Consider the following 20,715-nt stretch of genomic DNA (forward strand, 5'->3'; position numbering starts at 1 on the left):
CTAAGCTGCTACTGACTTACCTGTAACAACTAGTTTCACTCATCCTGGTTGCCTCCTTTAGGCAAAGCTACAGCACAGCTAGCGTGAACATGGAAACATACAAATCAGATATCATTCTGCTGCCTAAACCTTAGATGGTTTCCCGCCAAGACCAACACAAGCCTATATGAGCCTCTGTGAGAAATTTGAAAAAAAGGTAATTGCCCCTACTATGGGATAAGCAGAGAAGAGCCAGATTTCAGACCTGATTTACCCTGTGGTTAGGCTTATTTATGCGGCGATGAAAATGCAGCAGACGTTGCCTGTAGAATAAAATCCAGACTCTTTAAAATGGCTTATAAAGCCCTCTACAACCTGGCCCCTGCCAATCTCTGCAGTCACCTCTCACCATTCTTTGATCTTGCTCTTACAGATCAGTTTCAGTTCCTTGACCATATCATGTTCTCACTTATATCTTTGCCAAACCTGCCACTGTTTGGAATAGTCTTCCCTCCTTTGTGACCACATAATTCCTGCTCACTTTTCAGGTTTTGACAAAAATATTACCTCCCTTTACAGGTCTTCCACGATGCCCTTGGTTAAAAATGCCTTCTTGCCATACACTCCCCCAGATCACCTAAATGTGTCCTTGCATAACAGTCATTAGGATTCATTGAAATTGCTAGCATAGGCTGAGTGCAGTGTGCATGCCTGTAATGCCAGCACTTTGGGAGGCTGAGGCAAGTAAATCACTTGAGCCCAGGAGTTCAAGACCAGCCTGGGCAATGTGGTGAAACCCCATCTCTACAAAAAAAAAAAAAAGAAAGAAAATAAGTAGCTGGGCATGGTGTTGCATGCCTGTAGTCTCAGCTACTCAAGAGGCTGAAGTTGGGGGGTTACTTGCGCCTGGAAGGCGTAGGCTGCAGTGAGCTGTAATCGTGCCACTGAATTCCAGCCTCGGCAACACAGTGAGACCCTGTCTCAAAATAAGAGAGAAATTGCTGGTATAACGTCAACATTTTCTAATGAACTCTCAGCTCAAAGAGAGCAGAGATTTTGTCTGTTTGCTCCCCACTGTATTATCTGTATATAGTAATGTGTCTGATGCTTAGAAGCTCAAGAAATATTTATTGACTGAATAAATAATTACATGAATTAAAAAAGCCTGGAATCCTTGTTACAGTATAGTGGGAAGAAGTCTAGTCCAGGCTCTTCCACTAACTTATTGGTTGTGTGACTGTAAACAAGTTTCCTAACCACGGTGAGCCTACTCTTTAAATGTAATCTTTAAAATGTTGACAATACCGTTTGTCCTATCTACCATCAAAATTGTCATGAGGCTCAATGAAGCTGAGGACAACTAATGTGTACTGACAGCCTACCATGTGCAAAGCTTTATGCTAGGTACTGCTATCTGTATTATCTTGAAAAATAGAAGAATCTCTGAAAGACTGTCATTTACCTAAAGATCATTTTTCATAGTAAGTGGCAAAATAAAGACTTAAGTAGGAATTTCTGTGATTCCAAAGGCTCTTTTCTTCTCGTCCCTTCCCTTCCTTTCCCTGCCCTGCCCTGCCCTGCCCTGCCTTCCCCTCCTCTCCCTCCCCTCCCCTCCTCTCCTCTCTTTCTCCTTCCTCACCATGTTCCTTCAATATCTATCTGATTAATACTTCAAGTCACAGGACAAGCATCACTCTTTTTGTGAAACCATCCCTGATTCTTCTGACCAGACTTATGTGCTCCTATAACTAGGTTCATATTGTACTTACTATAATAACATTAGTTTTACATTTTTTTTTACCACAAAGTTTTTGTGAGAGGGGAGCATGTCTTCCCACTATTATATTATTTCCAGTATCTTGCCTGGATATTAACATTTTATAAGTACTAAAGGAATATTTGTTAAATGAATGAATGAACTTACTCTCTCTGGCTTTTTTAGAAAATTTGATAATACACCTAATTTTTGTTCAGTGTTTACAGTTTTATATTTCATTTATAAACAGCAATAATTGAGGCCCCAACCACAGTAGCTCATATGCTTAAAGTTGTTAAGATAATATTATGAACATATGACATCAGCTCTTGCCCAATAATAGAGGTTTGGTTTTAGATTAATATATTTAAGATTAATCTTAAAGTGCAACTAATAGGCTGAGTGTAGTGGCTCACGCCTGTAATCGCAACACTTTGGGAGGCCGAGGCGGGTGGATCATTTGAAGTCAGGAGTTCGAGACCAGCCTGGCCAACATGGCAAAACCCCATCTCTACTAAAAATACAAAAAGCAGCTGGGCGTGGTGGCACGTGCCTGTAGTCCCAGCTACTCAGGAGGCTGAGGCACAAGAATTGCTTGAACCTGGGAGGCAGAGGCTGCAGTGAGCTACGATTGTGCCACTGCACTCCAGCCTGGGCAACAGAGCGAGGCTGTGTCAAAAGTAATAATAATAATAATTTTAAAAGTACAAATAATTATTGCCTGAAAGGGAATATGCTAAATATGAGACATAGGGAAATGATTCAGTTTCACTTCAAATTTAATATTCCAGTTTTAATTTGATATAAGGCAACCTCAGGGAACAAACATGTTGTTAGTAGCAAACTACTTAGCTTAGAGAACTTAACATAGTATTTATTGTAATGTTCCCCCGTTCTAGAAAATCATAACTAATAATAGAAATAAAACCCAGCTGCATATCAATGGCCAAGAACATATCAATGGACTAGAAAATATGCTAAGGAGACTAAAACAGACCTGAACATTTCCTTCAAATTTAAATAAAATAAGTACTTTTTACTTATTACTAAGACCTGAAAGATATATTAAAAATACTTTGAAATTATGTAATATGTGATCTAAATTGTTCATCTAAAACAACAGCTTGTCAAAATGCTAATCACTAGGAACCGAGAGGTTTGTTTAGTTAATAGTGCTTCCTTTCACATGTGCTTATGTGCTTTTCAGAAGGAAATCTGAAATCTATTATTAGCTTTCCATAGTCAACTCCTGATTATCTGAGTTAATAAAATAGAACCCAGACATCTGTGCTAATAGAGAGAACACAGGCATACAATAGACCTGATTCAGATCCAAAAAAGTAGATAACACAAAAAATTACATCTTTGACTCCGGAATAAATGTTGATTCTTTGTAGCATATGTGCCTTCCTAATAACACTCCATTAGTTTTTCTACTATAGCACAGGGGAACTATGCTACGGAAAACTCACCTACACGTGTAAGTGAGAGTTCACTCTAGATTGTGCGAACGCATTGTTAGATGTTAGAATTCTGTCAGTGGTATTCATTCCGCACACTGGATTCTGATCATCACTAATATGTTGAAAGGTCTCATTCTCTTCAATGCTCCAGGCCCTAATACAAGATTCCCAACCTCATATATGGCTCATGTAGGAAGTAACAACATCAGGGTGAAGAAAAAGTCAGTTATGGGAAAGAAAAAAAAAGCCATGCTATGCTTTGTTTTGACCTCGTGAAAGAACAGGGATCACTCAAGTTTTTACTGTTATTTTCAAAGTCAAGCCTCAGATACTTGTTCACCAAAGGGGAAGAAAATTATAAATTATTATCCATTATTAGATACACGGCTTTCTAGAGTGAAATTAATGATTTGGGAAATGCTGGGCCAATTACTTTATAAATGTCTAAGAAAAATGAATATCTTCCTCATGTAAATAACTGCAATCTTTTCATCTGTAAAATCAGATCAGTTATGTAACAAAAACTTACATTAAAAATGACATATCTCCCTGAGGCAACTTATGAAATAACGAATGAAAGGTAGGCTCATGCTTCCGAAGAAAGCAATGTAGTTCAGAAAAAACTAGAGCTCACCTTACTACATACATAGCAATAGGCACATAGGTGGCAGAATCCCAGCAAAGCAAATATTCTTTCAGTGATTCAATAATTTGCCATTTATTGAGCACCTATTATAAGGTCAGTCATCATGCTGGGCACTGGGGATACATTTTATTTGAGACATGGTCCCTGCATTTAAGGAGCTCACAGACATGTAAATACTTTTGTGTAAGAGATGCAATAGTCGAAGCATGTGAAGAACGCTAGGGGGAGTATGGATGCAAGAATTGGTGGAGTTAAAGAAGGCTTCACAAAGGAGGTTACTGGCATAGACATAACGTTTGTACCCTCCCAAAATTCATATGTTGAAATACTAACTCCCAAGGTGATAGGATTAGGAGTGGGGCACTTGGGAGGTGATTAGGTCATGAGGACAGAGCCCTCATGAAGGCGATTAGTGCCCTTATTAAAGAAGCCTGGCCGGGCGCGGTGGCTCACGCCTGTAATCCCAGCACTTTGGGAGGCCGAGGCGGGTGGATCACAAGGTCAGGAGATGGAGACCATCCTGGCCAACATGGTGAAAGCCCATCTTTACCAAAATACAAAAAATTAGCCAGGTGTGGTGGTGCGTGCCTGTAGTTCCAGCTACTCGGGAGGCTGAGGCAAGGTTGTTGCTTGAACCCCAGAGGCGGAGATTGCGGCCACTCCGGCCTGGGCGACAGAGTGAGACTCTGTCTCAAAAAAACAAAAAAAAAAAAAAAAAAGAAGAAGAAGAAGCCCAAGGGAGCTCCTTTGCCCCATCCACTGTGTGAGAACACAGAGAAAATGCTCCGTCTATGAACCAGAAAGTGGGCTCTCACCAGAACCAAATCTGCTGGTGCCTCGGTGTGGCCTCCCCAGCTTCTGGAACTGCAGGAAAGTAAATTTCTGTGGTTTGTAAGTTACCCAGTTTACGGTATTTTGTTATAACAGCCCGAATGAACTAAAACAGTTGTCTTTAGCCACAGTTCATGTAAGAATTGTAATTTACTAAGTAGATTAGATGCCAAGGCATTCCAAGGTGATGAAAAAGTACTTAAAACAAGGAGCCATGAACTGTAAGAACAACATACGTAGAAGTCCATGATCTATTTGGATAGAGGTGAATAGGAAGTTATATCCAAATTATCAAGGACTGTGTTGAGCATGCTAAGACATTTGGATATTCTTATATAAAAGTTATTAAGCAGGGACAAAGCATAAGATGTTCTTAAACAGCGGAATGGCATGATCAGATATCCTTTTTAAAAAAAATAAAAATAAAAAAAGAACTCTGTTAGCTTTAAGAGACTGTTAAGTCCTGGAGGTGGGAAGCCTAAATGAGAGACATCAATAGTTTATTTAGGTCTGGATGATCCCTAATATAGTCTCCCACCCTCTGTCTTATGTCTTAAGATGTCATTATCAGAGCTTTAGCTTTATAATTTAGTACCTATTAAAGTAAAAATTGGTATTTTGGGAATGGTATGATAGAAAATTGCATAAGTGGTTAAGTTGAGCTTGGGGATGTGCGGCAAAGGTGACAGTTTTAAAATCCTTCCCTCTTTATTGTGTAATCTCAAAAAGATCAAGGGACTGGTATTGATGGGAGAGGCACCTTGAGGCCAGAGCAGATGGAGAGAGGGACAGACACTCTCTTTCCAAAATCAAAGGAGCATGGGATATGTTTGTTTTCTGTCTCTTCATAATATGGCACAACGAACTTAGTGGCTTACAAGAGCATGCATTTATTATCTCACAGTTTACAAGAGTCAGGAGTCTGGGTGGCTTAACTGGGCCCTCTGCTCAGGGTCTCATTTAGATATTGGCCAGGGCTCCAGCTCTCATCTGAGGGCCAGGGTCCTTTTCTAAGCTCACAGACTGTTGGCCCAATTTGCTTCCTTGCAGCTGTAGAGCTCATGTGGTTTATTCTCCAAAGCTAGCAACAAAGAGAGAGAAATTCAGCTGCATCAAGTTGCTAACTTCTATGCCCCAAATTTAAGGAATCAGCTTATTATCAGTTCATCTCTCTTTTGATTAACTTAAAACCAGTGATTGGAGACCTTAATTACATCTGCACAATCCATTCACCTTTGCCCTAAAACATCTGGGAGTTATATCCTATCACCTTTGCCATTGGCTAGTAGCAAGTTATGGGCCCCACACACACTCAAAAGAAGGACCTCACACAAAGGCATGGAGACAGGGAGCAGGATCACAGCCTTCTTAGAATCCTGCCAATGATAGATTTGAAGAGTTGAGGTCACTAGAGTCTAGGAGAGGCAAGGAACAGTCAGTCTATCCAGTAGGTAGAAGTAACTGGGGAGAATGTCTGGAACAAGTTCTGTTACAGGCTGGCTCACTGTGGCATGACACCTAAAAGTGAAACCTGTGTTTGAAGGGCCTGGCCCCAGGTAAACACATGAGGCACCCACCCAACACAGACAAGTGCAGAGAGCAAGAGGGGAAAATGTTCTCCCCAAAGAAGACTGTACAGATAGAAGATCTGAATAGAGAAAAAGGACTTGTAGTTTGAAAACTGTTTCCAACTAGGGGGAAGGAGGGGATTTTCTCCATAGCACCAACCTGGGAATACCAAAAGACTCTTTTTCTCCTTTTGTTTTAATTTTTCAATTACCGTAAGCTTTTCTCTCACAGCTTTATTTTTAACTTTAATGATCACACATATATCACACAAATATAACTAACACGCAGGGAGATTTTTCAAGAGATATAAACATCCTGGTTGAGAAAGTCAGGAGAGAAAAACTACTAAGTAAACTAAAAATGACAAGATAATTAGAGAGAAGATATATACAGCAATAAATTTGAATTTCAAAGAAAATTTCAGCTAACAAATCTGTTATATTTTCACGTGCATTAACAAGTTAAAGCAAGAGAAAATTGAGTTAATAAAAAATTGATTTAAAAAAAAAACAGATTTTCAACACAAAATCTCTCTGAAACTACTGCTCCCTTGCCTCTGCTGTAATTTTGGAAGGATTGGCGCTTGTAGGACTCTGGCTGTCCCCAGCAGTGACACACCTTCCCACCCCAGGATACATAAAACTGGGGCACAGAGCAGACGGAATTTTCAGCTCTGCTCATCAGCAGGTTGACCTGCTTGTTCCAAGCAATTTTGTGAATTTAAGACTCTGGTGCCTGGCTGGACTCATAGCACCCGGGTGCTCTGCAATTTGTACAGAATTCTAAAATTTCAGGCTCTGCTTGTTGCCTAGATCTTTAGTAATAACAGCAATAAAAAAGTAATAATACCCACATGTATTAAGCATTTATGAAGCTACATTAATTAAGCATATGTTGTGTTTATGTAGTTTGCAGTTAATGGCACTGGCTTAATGTAATAGGGATAGTATTTTTTAAAGAAGAACTTGATAGATTTCCATCTTCAAATTGTGTTTCACTGGAAACTGCTCCTCTTCCAGGGCTGGACAGGGTACCTAATGCCCTCACAGAAGAAAAGGTGGGTTAGCAAGTCAATAGACTTAAAAATCAGAGTCCTGCTTTAGACCAATCAGAATGACGTATGAAGATCTATTGTATAGACAAATGAGAAGCCTATCCCAGAAGAGAAAGGACATACCAGCTTCTGGAGAATTTCAAAAAGGAAAAGGCTGAATGAGATGGGGAGGATAGGGAAATAGTTCTACATTTGTGTCTGGAACTTTCCTTTCTGGGCACTGGCCTCGAGAGAATGTAGCATAATAAATGGGTACTGGGCGAACATAAGAAAAGAGAGCTCTGGGTTCCCAATCCCATCTAGATTCTGGGCAGGGCCACATCCTATTAAACTTGATAGTTCCCTGTGGTAAGGACTAGCAAGATTTTGGGGATAAATCTTTCTGAGTCTCACTTATATTCCTAAATTACGAATGAGACCCAGAGGTACCTGGAGCCTCCAGAAGGGGGCCTCAGCAGGCAGCTGGTCTGAAAGCCAACTGGGCTGCCCTGGGGCCAGCTTGGCAAGGGGAGAGGTGACCGCTGCAGAGGCTAGGAAAGACAGATGGCCGACCTGGCAGAGACTCAGAGGGACCACTTTGCCAGTGCGAGGCGAGCTGAGGTGACCAGCCAGAAAGAGCTCCAGGCTCTGGCCAGAATGGTCTTGACCTAAATATGGCACCTGCAGGCCACAGGTATACTGGAAGGGATGCCCACTCCCTATTATCCCTTTTCCTGTGTGTCTCTCAGGCCCCATGTACCAGCCATTCATTCATTAGGAGTTTGAACAAAAAGCTAACTCAAACTTTCTCCATCCTCCTCAAATATCTCATCTTTGCCCTCTTTTGTTACTCTCCAAAGACAGCCTTGCTCTTGGTTCACAGAGAAAATAAGAGCCACCGGACAGTAAAATGCAAATCAGATCATCTCTCTTTGCTTAAAACACCTATCAATGGCTTCTCATTGCTCTTAGGATAAGTACCAAAATCCTGAAGGTAGCTACAAGGGTTTGATTGGGCTTTTACTCGCTTTGCAGCTTCAACTCCTGTCATTTCTCTCCTTTCTCTCTGACCTGCAGTTTCATGTTAATTTCTACCACAGGGATTTTTTTAAATATGCTATTCCTTCTTTAAAGAATAATCTTCCTTCCCCACCTTGGCCTACTTAATTCTTCTTTGTCTTTCAGAGCCCCACTCATTGTTGGCATGAGATCAGTCACCCCCTTTAGATACTCTCACAGCACTTTCTCATAATGGCACACCCTGAGTAAACATATTTATTTAATATTGCTTAGGTAAGCCAATAGTATTATATCAACTAATTTCATTTGGAATAACAAGTCCCATGCACTAGCTAACTAACATCACCCTATTATCTAACCATATATTTTCATAATTTTAAGTGCTGAAAAGCAATCAACTTTTCTTCATCAAGCATCTCGTAACCTGTACCTTGCCTTCTACCTGATGTGCAATTTGTCACAAAGGCACTGTGTGAAAGTCATCATGTGACACCACAGGAAAACAGGAAAAAGTACAGGAGACACATTTCATGATTTATCAAGAAGTGACAAGAATATAATTTACCATTACATCTATATGCAGCATTTGATATAAAAATACTTGCCTCTAGGGTACCTAAAATCCTGGTCTATTGAAAATACTGAACTTACCAATCAATAACTCAGCTAATATATTTAATGTATATATTTTTAGGAAAACAGGTCCCAAAGATGTAATCTCGCATCATTCTCTCTAACCCTTTACTTTCTCCATATCAGCTCGCCCTGAATCTTAGCTTGGAGTTGAGAGGACATCTCAGCAGCCTGTTCCTGGCCTTCCTGTCGGCTGGAGGCCATAGCCTCCCTCAGCTGCCTGTGTCCAGCGGCTGCTGTAATAATGATGTCTCGGTTTCAGGAGGTCTATTTCCAGGCCATGCGAGCTAATTAAAACACAGGCCTTCATTTGCCTTTCTGGCAACCCCTGATCAGTGTGAGAGGCCTATGCCACCCTCTCCATTCTAATTTTAGTTCTCCTCCAGTGTTTTCTCTCCTTTGCAGAAAAGCATCCTATGCTGCTAAGCACTTACAGGCTTTTGTTTTTGTTATTTCTCCCACTTGGAAAGAAGCACTTTTCCACTTTACTCCTTTTGGATTTTCTCCTCCCATCAGTTTTCTCCTGCAGGAGGTGATGGTTTGAAACTACTAGCAAAACTGAAGATAATTAGTTACCCAGGGTAGTTGACTTGCTTAGCAGGTGCCCTTGAGAAAGTGCTAATGCACAAAATTCTTCATATGGAAACAACTTTTTGGACACAGCTTTCTATAAAGATAGAGAACACCTGTTATTACTGGTGATGCTCAGCTTCTTTTCCCCCAGTAATTCACAACACAACTATCCAGTGTTCAGAACTCATAAATTCACTCACGATAGGCTAAGATGCTATTTTTCAGTCTTTTAAAATGGATACTCTTTACTTCTGATAAGCATAAAATTATCACATGGCTTCCTCCCACCCTACCCTCCCTCACTGAAAAAAAAATCATTATCTCTACTATCTACTCTACATATCTACTTGAATATCCTACAGATTTTCAAATTAAAATGTTCAAAACTGAGATTTCCCCATCTCCACTAATATCAGCTCCATCTTTCCAAAGGTCAAAACACCAAATATCTTTGAATTACATCTTTGGTCCCTTTTATTTTCTTATATCCTACATCCAATTCATCCAAATATATATGCAGATAGATTGATAGATCAATCGATAGACAGATGATAGATAGATAGATAGATAGATCTACCTTTAACATAGATCCAGAATTCTACCGCTCCTCACCACCTCTATTTAAAAAAAACTGTTACCCGAGGAAAGAACACACTGGCAACCACTAAGGGGACCCAAGAGATTGAAGTATCTTAGCAGATGGGTTCTCAGGTCATTCAAAGGTTTCACATGAGAATGAGACGCATAGTGGCCATGTGCAGAGAGAGCCCCTTAGGGAAGTGGCCTGGAATGAAACACCTCTCTTAGGGAGACTTTGGCAGCCAGGGAATGACATGAGGAGCCTTGGCACCTCAAGGAAGAGTGAGACAAAGTATAGAAGAAGTGAACTCAGATAAAGGTGATCTATATTATAATATGTTAAACAAATGGAAAGATTAAATATTATGAACACAGTGAATGTTATGTCTTTAGAAGTATCAAACATTTCTTCCAGGAAATTGTTGTACTGATTTAATTGCAGCATTTAAGAATATGTTGATGGAGGAGAGGCTAACTCCGCTGCTCACTCCCATGGTCTTAAGACAATTGCTGATAATTATAATCATTCCTAGTTCCTTGTGCATCCCATTCTTTGAATCCAACAATTATTCCAACCCTCTTCTTTAATACCTTGACTCCAGCAATACTTTGACCCCACTGGAATCTCCAATCCTAAGATCTTATTGATTTTTCAGTGTTAATTATCTCCTTGTTCTCTTTCGCTTCCCTCTTCATCTTGAAGTCTATGGTTAAATATTACACTCCCTTGCATTTATATTTCCTTGCTCTTCAGTCACTTCAACATACCAATTTAGCAAAACCACAACCTATGTAAAATTCAACTCTCCAAATACTCTGCACCTGCATCCTCCAGCTGACATAGGCTGGAGAAAAACACAGAACCACATTGGATAGTCTAATTCTAAATGCATGAACACAGACTTTAAATAGGCCTTTAATGCTGCCAGGTGATCACATCATATACCTCCTTTGTCCACTCACTGTTTCTTCTAAACAACTATTTCACACTGTCCTCTCTTTCCTCAAACTCTACATTTCCTTCTCTGTCTTTGGTTTCAATTGAAGCTGCTGCTCTCTACTTTGTAGAAAAACTGAAAACTATCAGAACAGATCTTCCCCAGATTCCCACCACATGGATCTCCTGCCAGTATTTGCACCCACAACCAAAACATCGTGTCTGTTGTTCATGCTCCTGTCCAAAACCAGTCTCTCCACTTGGTTAATAATAGAATTCATCATCCCCTCTTTCTCTTCCATCGTAACTTAAAAATTCCCCTGTGAAGAAATTCCTTCAAGGGTAGTCTATCATTACTCTAAGTCCTCTCCTCCCTTTCTCCCTTAAAACCACCACACGAGGCTCTATCATTTCCAACCAAATTGCTCTTGTCAAGGTCAGCAGTGACCCCCCCACCCCCAATATTGTTAAATCCATGAACCTATTCTAACTGAGTCCTCATCCTACTTAACTTATCAGCTATATTTGACAGAGTTGATCACTCTTTCCTTCTTAATAACTTTCTTCACCTGACTTCAGAACAAGACACTCACCAAAAGATTTCCTTCTATCTCACAGGTTGCTCCTTCTCAGCTTCCCTTGCTGGTGCTGCCTTTCATTCCATCCTTCCTCAAGCTCAGTTACTGGTCTTCTTCCTCTACACACGCTGCATATCATCTGTATAATGACGACGTTCACATTTATATCTGCAGACTGGACCTTCTGCTGCCTACTTGACACATCTATTCAGATATTCAGTAGGCATCTCAAAATTAACTCCTGGTATTTCTCACTGTTTACCAAACCTTCTCTTCCCCAAATCTCTTGTGTGTCAAACGATAGGAAATTCATTCTTATAGTTGTTAAGGAGAAAAGTCCTGGAGTCATCCTTAATTCTTCTCATTTTCTCATATACCATGTCCACTCCACCATGAAATTCCATTGGATCTGCCTTAAAAATATGTCCAACATCTCTCCATTTCTCTCTAACTCTGCTGATTCACCTGTGATCTTAGCTGCTTTCCCTCTCTTACTGCAATGCTACAATTGCCTTCTAACTGGTTTTCCTGCATCCACCCTTGTTCCCTCTCCCCATCCATGATCGACATTATAGCCAGATTAATCCTCATAAAATAGAAGTTAGATCATGTGACTTTTCTTCTGAAAGAACTGAATAGGCTCTAAGAAAAATCACTCTGGGTTAAAGCCAAAGTCCTGAAATGGCTTATTAGGGCCTTACATAATCTATCCCTCACCCTCTCTTCTTACCTACAAATATTCTACATTTCAAGGAAGAGCATCCACCTTTCACTCATCAGCTTAAGCTAGAAACTTTAGAGCCCTCCTTGAAATATTTCCCCTCATCTTTGCACATCCAATTACCATGACTTGTTAATTACTCTTTCCTTGTATCTCTTAAACCAATTTACATTTTCCCTTTGCTATGAAACTATTTCTCCCCTTCTCCAATGTCATTTCATCTCAAATCTACTACATATTAATACTAGAGTGAACTTTCTAGTTAAATGTAAACCTATTTATATCATTCCCCAGACTGTATAACACCAAAGCTTTTTAATTCTAACAACCTTTTTTGATGATTCACAAGTTGAAGCTTTAATCACAATTCAAGCTACTTTTTAAATGGCCCTCTGTTATAATAAATTCATTGGTTCACTGAAAAGTGTTTTGCAGCATACGATTTATTTTTGAAGATGTATTAGTCTTTGTTCTGTTAAATGCCATTTTGGTCAAGATTAATTTTTTGTGTATGCAATCATTTATAAAATGAAATGTAGATTAATCAGTAAATTTAAATTATACTTTTAAGTCAAGAAAAGGTCAGCTATCTTGGCATAAGCTTGGTCAGCTACCTTGGCATACCTTGTACAGACTTACAACAGGCCCCTCTATCTTAAAGCTACTACAGATTTCAAATAATAGTATTAAAAACAAAAATAATATTAAGCAATAACTGTGATAATATTAAAGAATAATATTAGTTGCCAAGGTTTACAAAATGTATTAACATAAACTCATTTATTACTACAAATACCTAAAGAGTAGATATTATTTCCACTTTCAGAGGAGCAAATTAAATGTCAGAAAAGTTAAAGGTTTTGATGGAAAATATCTAGCAAATCAGTGATGGAACTGACTCTTCAACTCATTCTCTTTATATACCCAGTGGCAGTGTCTTTAAAGCCTAACAAATTAAATATGTGTAAGCTAATAAAATGCTACTTTTGCAAGTACAAATGCCTTCCTTACAAGTTTTCCTTTTTAATGTAAAGCAAAGCAAACTGTGCTTTCACATTATTACTAAATATCAGTCTATCCTAAAATTGTTTATGTAATGTGGAGGTGATATATTATCTTAGAAAACCACTGTAACATGGTATTGGAAACCATTTCAACTATTAAAAGGTTAGATTTCAGTTCTGTTTAAAGGTCAGACCTGAAAATATCCTGATTACAATTTCTCCACACATTTTGGATGATGCCACTGAACTCCTGGCAGCAGCAAAATGTGTTTGTTCTGATCCTCTGCTTCTGGTGGTCAGTTTCAGAGTGGAGAAAAGGTGCCAGGGCTTTGGGACTAGACCTAAATTTCTATTGCTTTTAATTAAAATAATAAAGGGGAAAAGGTAATATTTCTATCCAACTGAGACAGAAAAATTTGCTGAAAACCGATTTTTACCTGTTGAAAAATATTCAGAAAATCGATCATCCCCAAAACAATGTACTAACTAAAACAAAACCAAGAAAGCCATTCTGAAAGGCAAGTATCAAAGCATCTGTCATTGCCCCATTTTAGGTTTTTAAATCTGGAACTAGTCATTCAAATAAATATTGTTTGAATAATAATTATATGCCCAGAACCCTTCCCAGGTCCACATACCACTATTTTTTGTTTTACAAATCACATCTCATCTCTCCTGTCCTATAAAACTGCATTTAGTACATAGCAGACAATACATTTTAATGCTCACTGAATGAATGCTAGGATTGATGTAGAATACAAAGAATTATGTTAATATCATAGTTATTGCTGCTACTACTACTAATAGTTACTAACATTTATTGAGCACTAACTATCTGCCAGGCACTGTGTTAGTCACTTTACGTGCATCACCACAGTACAGGGTAAGTTAATCTAATTAATTCGTTGTTAATCTAATTCTATAGTAAGAAAACTACAGCATAAAGAGATCAAGTCTCATAGCTAGGTAAGAGGCTCAGTTTCACAGTTAGTAATCAAACTTTGGCAGTCTGACCTCAGTGCGTACAATGGGCCAGAGACCAACCTATTGCAGCTTACATTCTAGAAGGAAGACAAGAAATAAGTAAAGAAGTAATCAATATAATTTTACATAGGAGATAAGGCTATGGATAAAAGAAAACGGGATGATTTGATAGAAGTGACTAGAGTGATACAGAAAAATGGTTAAAAACATGAACTCTAGTACCAGGTTTGAGTTCATACCAGAACTTTTTCCAGCTTTGTCATTATGGGCTGTTATTTAGTTATTTATGTTCTTTGTGTATTTCCTTATCTACAGATAATACCGAATTTATATGACAGTCATGAGGTTTAAATGAATTGATATACATAAAATGCCTAAAACAGTTCCTGACACATAGTGTCATTTAAGTATTTATTATTATTGTTATTTTTGCATTTTTATTGTTATAATTCTTATCACGTTGAGGACATCTACTTGAGATAGGGTGGTATGGGAAGGCCTCTATGAGGAAATGCATTTGAACCAAAACCTAAATGACACGTAGGCACATGAAAATTTTAAGGCAGAGATTCCAGGCAGAAGGAAACAAAGTTCAAAAGCCCCAGGGCTAGAATGTTCAGCAAAGAAAGCCAGTATGGCCAGGATGAGTTCAGTCAAGTTACAGAGCTAGTCAGAAACCAGGCTAAATTAGGCATCACTGGATATGGTAAGGAGTTGGATTTTATTCTAAGTGCGATTAGAAGACATGGGAACATTTTAAGCATGGTAATGACATGCTTTGATTTACATTTTATAAATATCACTCCAGCTTCCATGAAAGTTTGGATTATAACTTCCATAGAATGTCAATCTTATCATTCCCATTAGTCATTGTTTTTAAAATCTTAGCTTTATTCCTAGGGAAAAGTAATTCTCTGACTATATTTCCAGAATGTTTGTGTTACTGCTTTTAAACATAGAGTCAGATTAAAGGACTTAAGTAGGTATATGAACATACATATATACTCATACACTCACTGTGAACAAAGATTATATGGAATACTCACATAGACCACACTTCATTATTCTAAATTCAAATTAGAATTTGAATTCACTGAATGAATGCTAGGCTGGGTTTTTGAATCATGTTTCTTGGAAGGAAAGTAATTGTTTACTTACATGAAAGTTGACCATATGAATTAGGTCATTCTTGTTATACCCAACTAAAACAGTTGAGAGGTCAAGGGGAGAAAGCATCGAGGGCACATAACACTGTTCCAACAATGTAATTCCCTGTGAGCTTGGCTGCTGAAGCTGCCTGCTGTAACCTGAAACCAGTTTTATCTAATAGCTACTGAAACAACCTGCTGCAACTCTGAGAATCATTTTACCCATAGCCATCACTTACCAATCAAAACTTTCCAGCTCACCAACATATTATTAGTGCCAATGAACTTCCTCAAAGAGCAATATGTAACTTTTCCCTTTTTTGTAAAACCTCTAACCGTCTGTTCTTTGGACATAATGAAGACCATCCAGCCTATGAGTATGCCACAAATGCAATTCTTGATTTCCAAATAAAACATTTAAAATTAAGACTTTTGTCTCTATATTGTATTTGTCTTTAACCCTTATTGTAAATTATATGGCAGGGGAGGATATTCTTTGGGTCCCACTTCTCTTATTTCTAATATGTCCCTTGGCCTTGCCAGGCATTAGCTCCTTGTCCCCCAAATAAAGAAAGCTTTGCAAATCTGACTGCATGGAACAATGTATGTTTTACTAGTGGGTGGTGTTATTTTTCTTAATCTTACCCTCACACCCAGCATTTTCTCCCCCAACACACTTCCTCTGCAAGTTCACCATGGTTTAAATAGGTTGAAAGCCAGCCTAGGCCACATTGTACAATTCCTTCTTACCAGACATCCTTGATATAAGTTCTCCGGCTTCAAAGCATCTCTTAATAAAGTTGTCTGTTGATTAGTTGATACCGCTGTGTGGTGAGGGGTAAATGGCAGTGGAAGAACATTTCCAGGTCCCTGGTATTTTTACTACTATGATCACATTAAATCATCATCTTTAATATCTAACACCAAAAGGCCATCCATGTATTCAAAAAGAATATTACAGCCACACTGACAAGAATCTTAAAGCCCTACATTGCCACACATGGAGGTGAACTAAAAACACAGTGCAATTTGTACAAAGACTCCTCCTAATTCCTCTAACTCATAAATACTTCAGTCTTAAAATAAAAATACAGCTGCATAAAGTGAACTGCTTTACCTGTATGGTTAGTTCCCTCATTCTTGACTTCTGTGGTTCCCACAGAAGAGGTGGGTGGACTAGCAGGAGGACTGGCAGTAAAGCTTGTGCACCCTGTAGATGTGTTGATTTCAAAATATTCTTGGTTGTGATTCATTCGGTGAAAATCCAGAGAAGACACAATGGATGTTCGCTGTTTAGGCTAAAATAAATGAGCATGACGAGAGTATTAATATGATCATGTTCATCTTCAGCCCAATCTCCCCATCAATTTAATCTAAGTGATAATTTTTTTCAGTTAAAAACTATCTGGGTTTTATACTTAAAATATAATTGTGCTTTACAGAGATACATTAAATAATTTCTTGATGAATTAAATAATAAAAAATTATTTAATGAGAAAATATTATGGCATAGTTGATGTGATAGGTTAGGCTTTTCATTTGCTTTCCCCAGAAGATTGTAAAAATATAGTGCACAAAATTTCTCTTGGTAATCAATTTTGAAAGTTGCAATTTTAAGTCACCTTTCATTCAACTAACATTTATTAATCATCTGGCATTTGCCAGACCCAGAGGATATAGAATCTAATAATAAAAGGGCCCTTACAACATTGAAGAATAATTAAGGCAGTTCCATTTTTTTTATTCTTTAAATAGTCCAAGGAATTGGTGGCATTATTGTTCCCAAGTACAAGATGCTGGAATTTTATCATCAGAATTAAATAAAGTTATATGGAACATTTTCTAGGATCTAAGAATATGCTTGGTATTTTTAGTGAACTTTGATTTTCTTTTTTAAGAATTTTAATTAATCCCCAAATAGCAAGAAAAGTCAATTTAAACATAAAAGTTAAAATCATGGAGTAATAGCAGATATAATCTATACCCTTTGTCAGTAATGAATTACTCCCTGTAGCAATTTTCTGGGGCTTTTTCCCCATAGTTTTAATTATATTCACTTTCTTTTCTTGCCTAGCAGAGCTTCTAACATTGTCCTTCAGAAAAACTGCAGTTTTTTGGCTCTCAAATGTGTGTGTTTTTCCCAGGAATCAACTCTAACTTTCTTTTTATTTTATATTACTGAAATATTAAAAATCTCTTATAATAATTATAAGAGATCAAATGTAAACTTTTTATAATAAGGTGAAGTTTATTGTACTTTACTTTCTCTAAAGTACAATTAACTTTTGGTTTACAAATGTTTTTGTTACCCTCAAATATGTGTTAATCCCTGTACTCCATAGATTATTTTCCTGCAAAATATTCAAATTGCTGTCTCTTCCAGCTTATCATTTTTTTCCAAGTAGATATCATTTAGTCTATAACCTAAAATAGACAATCATATGGAAAATATCTGCACAGTATAGAGTTTTTAAAAAAATATATAAGGTGTGTAAATTATCACAGTATGATTTATTCTTTCACCAATATTTCACCAAATATTTTTATGAAAGACATTGAGAGGTATAAATATTGTTATGCAAGAGAGTGTAAGTCATTTATTATGATGACACATCAACTCAGTAATAGAATTCAAATTAGCACCCACAGAGGACTCAGTTGCTTTTGAAATACAAAAGATCAGGGTTTAATGTCAGGCTTGGTTTCTCATGAAATGTCTGTCCTTGGGACTACTGAATCTCAATTTCACATTCAATGTCCTTTCCACTACATTCTGTAATAGCAATTAGAAAGGCATGAGCTATAGCGCTGGCTCCAATGGAGCCCATCATTCTAGGCTTTGTTTTATTGTGTTGTGTTTTTGTTTCACTTTATGTGTAGGCAATGGACCACATTACTATGTTTCTTCTCATAAATTTTATAAAGGTCAAGCCAAATGATATATATGATTCCCCCATTTCTAATTGCTTCTTAAATACATGTTTCTGAATCCTGACCACCCATGGTTCTAACTGCTTTAAAAACACAATGTTTTATGCAATCATGAAAACAAACAAGCTATTTTGTGCAATATTAATTCATTCTACAAATATTTGCTGAACATACACTAAACTGCAGATATCATGCACGTAAGCACTGTGATAGGAGTAAAACAAGACACTGTCCCTGTTTTCTGTATGAATATAGACTTGAGGTGGGAGGATGGATGGCACATGAGTCTTCGAAAAAGAGACAAGCAATCCAATGATTATGCTTCAGTATCACATAGCAGTAAGGGTGATGAAAAATTAGAAGCATTATGCTTAGTCATGCCCTAAGGCAAGGGTCAGCAAACTATGGACTGTGGCTCAAATCCGGCCTTCTTCCTGTTTCTAAAAATGAAGTTTTATTGGAACAAAACTGCACCCATTGCTCCCTCATTTAGTTATGGTCTATGACTGCCCTCGTACTATAACTGCAGAGTTCAGTAGTTGCAACACAGGTCATATTTTCCACAACACTTGAAATATTTATTATGTCTGGCTTTTTAGAGAAAATATTTGGCCACTCCTGTTCTATGGAATTGTTTCACACCTCAATTTTGTGCTCAATAAAACCGTAACTATAGGTTTCCTTTTATTTCCCAGCCTGACTTGCATTTGGGTTGGGCAATGTGACTAATTCTCATCAAATACAATATTAGTAGAAGTGACATTTTTCTATCCCTCTCTTACTCTCCTAATGATGTAGTTGAAAGATGAAGGAAAGTCATGAAACTCACATTAGTTTTATGAGATGTTAAAGTGAACCTTCCTTTTTTATATTTTTATTTTAAGTTCAGGGGTACATGTGCAGGTTTGTTACATAGGTAAAGGTGTGTCATGGGGGTTTGTTTAACAGATTATTTTATCACCCAGGTATTAAGCCTAGTACTCATTAGTTATTTTTCCTGATCCTCTCCCTCCTCCCACCCTCCACCATCTGATAGGCCCCAGTGTGTGTTGTTCCCCTCTATGCGTCCATGTGTTCTCATCATTTAGTTCCCAGTGATGAGTGAGAACATGTGGTATTTGATTTTCTGCTCCTGCATTAGTTCACTCAGGATAACAGCCTCCAGCTCCATCCATGTCCCTGCAAAGGACATGATCTCATTCTTTTTTATCGCTGCATAGTATTCCGTGGTGTATATATACCGCATTTTCTTTATCCAGTCTATCATTGGTGAGCATTGAGGTTGATTCCATGTCTTTCATATTGTGAATAGTGCTGCAATGAACATACGCATGACGTGTCTTTGTAATAGAATGATTTATGTTCTTTTGGGTATATACGCAGTAATGGGATTACTGGATCGAATGGTATTTCTGACTTTAAGTCTCTGAGGAATCACCACATTCTCTTCCACAATGGTTGAACTAATGTATACTCCCACCTGTAGTGTATAAGTGTGGCTTTTTCTCCACAACCTTCCCAGCATGTGTTATTTTTTGACTTTTTAATAATAGCCATTCTGAACTGATTTGAAATGGTATCTCATTGTGGTTTTGGTTTGAATTACTCTAATGATCAATGATGTAGCACTTTTTTTCATATAATTGTTAGCTGCATGTATGTCTTCTTTTGAGCAGCAGTGTCTGTTCACTTTTCTTTCTTTTTTTTTTTTTTTTTTTTTTGAGACGGAGTCTCTATCACCCAGGCTGGAGTGCAGTGGCACAATCCCAGCTCAATGCAACCTCTGCCTCCTGGGTTCAAGTGATTCTTGTGCCTCAGGGCCTCGAGTAGCTGGGATTACAGGCAAGCATTACCATGTCTGGCTAATTTCTGTCTTTTTAGTAGAGACGGGGTTTTGCCGTGTTGGTCAGGCTGGTCTTGAACTCCTGGCCTCAAGTGATCTGCCCACCTCATCCTCCCAAAGTGCTGGGATTACAGGCGTGAACCACCATACCCGGCCCCCAATGCCCACTTTTTAATGGGGGTTGTTTTTTTTTTCTTGTAAATGTAAGTTCATTTCCTATAGATGCTGGATATTAGCCTTTGTCAGGTGAATAGTTTGCAAAAATTTTCTCCCCTTCTGTGGGTTGTCTGTTTACTCTGTTGACGGTTTCTTTTGCTGTACAGAGGCTCTTTAGTTTTATTAGATTTCATTTGTCAATTTTTTCTTTTATTCCAGTTGAAGGAACACTTATACACTGTTGATGGGAGTTTAAATTAGTTCAACCATGAAGACACTATGGTCATTCATCAAACAGAAATTTTGAGGATATTTCTGCTCCTAAAAACAA

At 38.0% G+C, this 20,715-nt stretch overlaps 1 protein-coding gene across 6 annotated transcripts in view; it reads right to left on the bottom strand.

Moving 5' to 3' along the window:
• Positions 1 to 20,715, bottom strand: part of ANKS1B (ankyrin repeat and sterile alpha motif domain containing 1B) — a 1,254,535-nt gene that overhangs the window by 651,014 nt on the left and 582,806 nt on the right. For all 6 annotated transcript variants that reach the window (XM_019038847.3, XM_019038842.4, XM_019038845.4 and 3 more), the window contains exon 12: positions 16,572 to 16,752. In XM_019038847.3, coding sequence (XP_018894392.2) covers positions 16,572 to 16,752 — 181 coding nt within the window. The remainder of the gene's footprint in view (positions 1 to 16,571; positions 16,753 to 20,715) is intronic.

The sequence above is a fragment of the Gorilla gorilla genome, chromosome 10, assembly GCF_029281585.2.
Source record: "Gorilla gorilla gorilla isolate KB3781 chromosome 10, NHGRI_mGorGor1-v2.1_pri, whole genome shotgun sequence".
NCBI classification, from domain to species: Eukaryota; Metazoa; Chordata; class Mammalia; order Primates; family Hominidae; genus Gorilla; species Gorilla gorilla.